Source organism: Entamoeba dispar, genomic scaffold (assembly GCF_000209125.1).
Source record: "Entamoeba dispar SAW760 scf_1105229458915 genomic scaffold, whole genome shotgun sequence".
NCBI lineage: Eukaryota > Evosea > Mastigamoebida > Endamoebidae > Entamoeba > Entamoeba dispar.
In genome coordinates, this window is record NW_001853431.1 from 5,543 (window position 1) to 10,502 (window position 4,960).

Below are 4,960 nucleotides of genomic sequence, written 5' to 3' on the forward strand. Positions count from 1 at the left end.
ATAATAATAATAATAAATAATAAATAATGATTTTGAGTTATGATAATGTAAATTCACAACCAATCATATTAACTAAATACTCTGACAGTACAGAGAGTGATGATGAATATAACAATAATTATAATTATAGCTTCTCAAAACAATAAAAACATAAATAAGTAAATAAATATTATTAATTAGATTATTTTTATCATCTATCTTTTTACATCTTTTATTCATTTTTTTCTTTTGATTGTTATATTATTTCTTTGTTTTTTCTTTTGTTTTTCTTCATGAATTTTTAGGTTTCTCTATTTTCATTTTATGTATGGTTGATTCTACTTTTATTACATCTATCATTTTTTCTTTGTTATTTATTTTTTATTTCTTTGTGTTCTCCTTTTTATTCCATTTTATTTCTTATTTTCACATTAATTTTATTGTTTTTTAATCTTCCATATTTCCTATTGGTGTTATCTTTATTATCACTCTATTTATTCATGGTTTTCTTTTCATTTTTCTTTTTACTTACTTTTTCCTTGGTATTTTTTTATCATTCTTATTATGCATTTTATTGCTATTTCATTCATTCTCTTACTTGGCGTTGAACATCTATGTTTTGTTTACTTTTGTTTGCAAGAGTCAAACATTCCAACAATATGGTTATAAATTGTTATATTTTTTGCATAGAAAAAGATTCTTTAGAATAATGATAAAAGAGAATAAACGATAAATGTTAAAATAGTAATTAATTAAAACTGTTATTGTGAATTCTAACTTAAACAACAATGAGTTTTTGTTTTATTTTAATGCTTCTTCACAACTCTTTATTCTTCAAAGCACTTTCTTGGTAGTCTTTCATTCTGCCTTAACACCTCTTCACATCCACATCCACGGAAACAACTCTTTCCAAATAATGTAAGTGATGTTGGAATACTGATTGATGTCAGTGATGAACATTTTCTAAAACATTCATTTCCTAGTTCGTTAACAGACGTTGGTAAGTTAACAGATGTTAATGACGTACATCCATAAAAACACCAGAGCCCTAATTTACTAATTAATGATGGTATATGTATTTGAGTTAATGACGTACATTCATTAAAACACCAATCTCCTAATTGACTAATTGTTGTTGGTATAGTAATTGATGTTAATGATGAACATTTATTAAAACATCCATGTCCTATTTTACTAATTGTTGTAGGTAACTCAATTGATGTTAATAACTTACATCCACTAAAACACCATTTTCTTAATTTACTAATTGATGTTGGTATAACAATTGATGTCAATGATCTGCATTGAATAAAGCAATAACCTCCTATTTCACTAACCACTGTTGGAATGTTAATAGATATTAATGATATGCATTCATTAAAACAACTACTTCCTATTTCAATAATAGTTGTTGGGATAGTAATTGTTGTTAATGATGAACATCCTGAAAAACATTCATTTCCTAATTTAGTAATTGTTGTTGGAATAATAAATTCATTAATGTCTTTCTTTTGTACTTCTTTTCCATTGATTGTCTGTAGACTTTCTGGTATTTTAATGCTAATTAATGTTGGTTCATTCATAAATATTCTTTCTTTACTAACAAATTGGAGATTATCTATATTCATACTAGTTAATGATGTGCATTCAGCAAAGTAACTAGTTTCAATTTTACTAATTGTTGTTGGAATAACAAACTCATTGATACTTCTTCGTTTTATTTCTTTTCCATTAACCAATTTTAAATTATTAATTTCAATAGATGCCATACTCTGTTTATTTACAAATATTCTATCCTCACTAATAAATTGAATGTACTCATAATTAATTGATGTTAACGAGGAACATCCTGAAAAACATCCATTTTCTATTTCTTTAACACTTCTTGGTATATCAATCTTACTTAATGACGAGCATCCTTCAAAACAATAATCACCTAGTTTACTAACAGATGATGGTATATCTATTGATGTTAATGATTTGCATCCAGAAAAACAACAATCCCCTATTTTAGTTATTGTCGTTGGCACACTAACTGATTTCAACGACGTACAAGAACCAAAACAACTTCCTCCTATTTTACTAACTGATGATGGAATAATAACTTCATTCAACCATGGACATCCACTAAAACAACTCCAACCTATTTTGGTAATTGTTGTTGGTATATTAATTGATATCATTTCTTCACAACATTCAAAACAATCATTTCCAAGTGATTTAACTTCTGATGGTATTGTATTCCCATATTTATTTCTATCTTCTTTTGTGTATTCGATATTTTCACAAATGTTCCATTTTTGTTTTTCTTCTAAGTATGTTGAATATTTTAATTTATACCATATTACTTTTTTATTTATTTTCCCATCTTCAAATATTTTATCCTTTCTATCATAAATATGAAATGTTTCAATATTAGAAAATAATTTTCTTGAATGTTCATTTAATGGAATTGGATTAAAATGAAATCGTTCTATATTTCCTTGAAATCTTTTAATTCCAATTTCTAAATTAATAAAATCATTGATGCTATCAAAATATTTTGATACTATCATTATTTCATTATGTCCTAATTTCATTCCTTTCTTTATCATTGTTTATTTTTAATTTAAATATTTTATTAGTTCTTCTTTTCCTCTTTTTCCTTCTTTTTTTTATTTTTTCTTTCCTTTTTCTTCTATTTATTAAAAAATCAATTACAGTATAAGAATAAAATTAGAACGGAAAAAAATATAATTTGAAAAAAATTCATATGATTTAATTATTTTATTATAATTTATATCTTTTTTTTATATTTTTAATAATAGAATCTTTTTTATATTTAGTTATTTGTTACTAATTATTTTGAATAATTATGAAATATTTCATTTTCATTCAATCTTATCATTATTTAATTTTATCCGTTTTCCTATTCATGAACCAATCAACCCATCAAAAAATTCTTGTTGCAAAGAGTCAATTAATAAATCAAAACTAGATTTATCATTCAATTATATTTAATTGAAATGAAATCTAGTTATTTATTCATTATTATGTTATTTAAATATTATAATGAATGATTAAATAAGATGTCCATTTAAAATGATAAATAATCAAATATATTTTATAAGAATGGAATTATTGATTTAATTATTAATAATACTTTTCATATAACTTATTGAAATATATTGAATGTTATTAAGAGTGAATAAGATAAATAAAACATTATAAATGAAAAATAAATAAAGAAATTGATTTTGATTTAATGAAATTAATAAATGAATATGTTAATTCGAAATTAACAATTATTCTTTCATTAATAAATAATGATTTAATAAAAATGAAACAAGGTATTAACACCATTTATAAATGATTTAATTATCATTTAATTTCTTATTTTACACGTTGTATTATTAAAATCAGATTATATACAATAAATATAAATACAATGAAATTGTTAGTATTTATAATATTTATCATCATTTTGTAATGATGTTCAATATAAATTATTATTTAATTGTGATGAAATATGTTTCAATGATCGTGGTGATAAAAATTCATAAAAAATATATTTATCTGAATATATCGAATCTATAACACAATTGATATCATTACCATCAAAAAGTATGATGATTTGTATTTTGTTGATAATATTTTTATTATATTGATTTTATAATATATTGTAAAACATTTGATGATTTTAATTCTCTTAGAATATCATAAATTATGAATATATTACAAACCTAAATGAACAATATTCACAATAATTGATATATTTATGAAATAATGTTAAATATAATCATTCAGTATATTATTAATAAGTAAATTAATTGTGATTATGATAATATCAAAAATCAATAATAACAATGGATAATTTTGCCTAATATATTGATATTTCATTATTTAATATATTTATTTATCATAATATTATTATCAATTATTATATCACATATTTCATCTTGTTCAATCACTTACTTTAATATTATTTAATCAATTAAAAAATCAAATAATAATGAATAATAAAATTTAATTAATAAAATATTCTTCAATCAGTTCAGAATGTGAATCATGGTGATTATGAAAAATAGATAGATATATTTGTGTAATCTTAAAATGGTGTTTATTTTTACATCTCATTTCAATGAACAAGAAGAAAACAAAGAAAATCAATAACTAATCATATGAAAAACATCATGAAAATAATAAATTTAAATACTATTCATATTAATTAATTCATTTGAACAATCTGTTATTGTCACAATGTATAATCAGAAGAATATGAGGTTAATTGTTGAATTAGAAACTTCAACAATAATAATTAATGAAGATAAAAGAAGTATTAATATCTCATATTTTCATCAATTAAAACAATATAACACGGAAAATGATTTAATTTACATTCATGAAATAGATTAAATAAAAATCTATTTGACTAATAAATAATTTATAATACAAAACATTAAACAAACATAAAAAGTAACACAAAAAATAATAGAATTAAAAAAAGAATAAATGAATATAATCATTTTACTTTATTTTTTAATTGAAAAAAGAATATAGTAAATTATTTTAGAGTAAAGTATTAAATAAAAGAAGGAGATGTATGAAATCATAAGAACAAGCCCATTATTTATATTAATTATATTAACATGACCAGTCCATATTTTCCTTACTGTTTATTTTACTTTAACATTATCACAATTAAATAAAATAGAATTAATGTAGTAAAATAATACAGTTTTATTAAAATGAAGAGCTTATTAATTTTCTATATAATTTAAATTGAGATATTATCAATTGAGATGATTAAAAGAATTAGAAATATAATTTGGACAATAGTAGAGTTAATAGAAAGTGTATAGTTAATGTTCTAAAGCATCTTTAATGTCAGATGTATATTGGTCATAGGCATGATTAACATGTTCATTAAATTTTTTATTATTTGAATTAATATAATCTTTTTGGAATGATTTTTCTTTTCGTTCTCTATGAAACTTTTGAG

The 4,960-nt window shown here is 21.2% G+C and overlaps 1 protein-coding gene across 1 annotated transcript, besides 17 other annotated features; it reads right to left on the bottom strand.

Annotated features, from left to right (window-relative positions):
- Positions 1–31: part of a microsatellite that runs on past the window's edge.
- Positions 32–141: 110 nt separating this feature from the next.
- Positions 142–179: a sequence feature (AT_rich).
- A 2-nt stretch (positions 180–181) lies between these two features.
- Positions 182–328: a microsatellite.
- A 10-nt stretch (positions 329–338) lies between these two features.
- Positions 339–680: a repeat region.
- A 126-nt stretch (positions 681–806) lies between these two features.
- Positions 807–2,573, bottom strand: EDI_248860 (uncharacterized protein; the record flags this gene model as incomplete). Its single annotated transcript, XM_001735143.1, has 1 exon — positions 807–2,573. The coding sequence occupies one exon, from the start codon at positions 2,571–2,573 to the stop codon at positions 807–809; it is 1,767 nt and encodes a 588-aa protein (XP_001735195.1).
- Positions 2,574–2,575: 2 nt separating this feature from the next.
- Positions 2,576–2,602: a sequence feature (AT_rich).
- Position 2,603: 1 nt separating this feature from the next.
- Positions 2,604–2,656: a microsatellite.
- An 84-nt stretch (positions 2,657–2,740) lies between these two features.
- Positions 2,741–2,879: a microsatellite.
- Positions 2,880–2,995: 116 nt separating this feature from the next.
- Positions 2,996–3,032: a sequence feature (AT_rich).
- Positions 3,033–3,053: 21 nt separating this feature from the next.
- Positions 3,054–3,300: a sequence feature (AT_rich).
- A 156-nt stretch (positions 3,301–3,456) lies between these two features.
- Positions 3,457–3,477: a sequence feature (AT_rich).
- Positions 3,478–3,605: 128 nt separating this feature from the next.
- Positions 3,606–3,640: a sequence feature (AT_rich).
- Positions 3,641–3,720: 80 nt separating this feature from the next.
- Positions 3,721–3,790: a sequence feature (AT_rich).
- A 49-nt stretch (positions 3,791–3,839) lies between these two features.
- Positions 3,840–4,001: a sequence feature (AT_rich).
- Positions 4,002–4,154: 153 nt separating this feature from the next.
- Positions 4,155–4,192: a sequence feature (AT_rich).
- Positions 4,193–4,369: 177 nt separating this feature from the next.
- Positions 4,370–4,530: a sequence feature (AT_rich).
- Positions 4,531–4,583: 53 nt separating this feature from the next.
- Positions 4,584–4,606: a sequence feature (AT_rich).
- A 277-nt stretch (positions 4,607–4,883) lies between these two features.
- Positions 4,884–4,915: a sequence feature (AT_rich).
- Between the last annotated feature and the right edge of the window lie 45 nt (positions 4,916–4,960).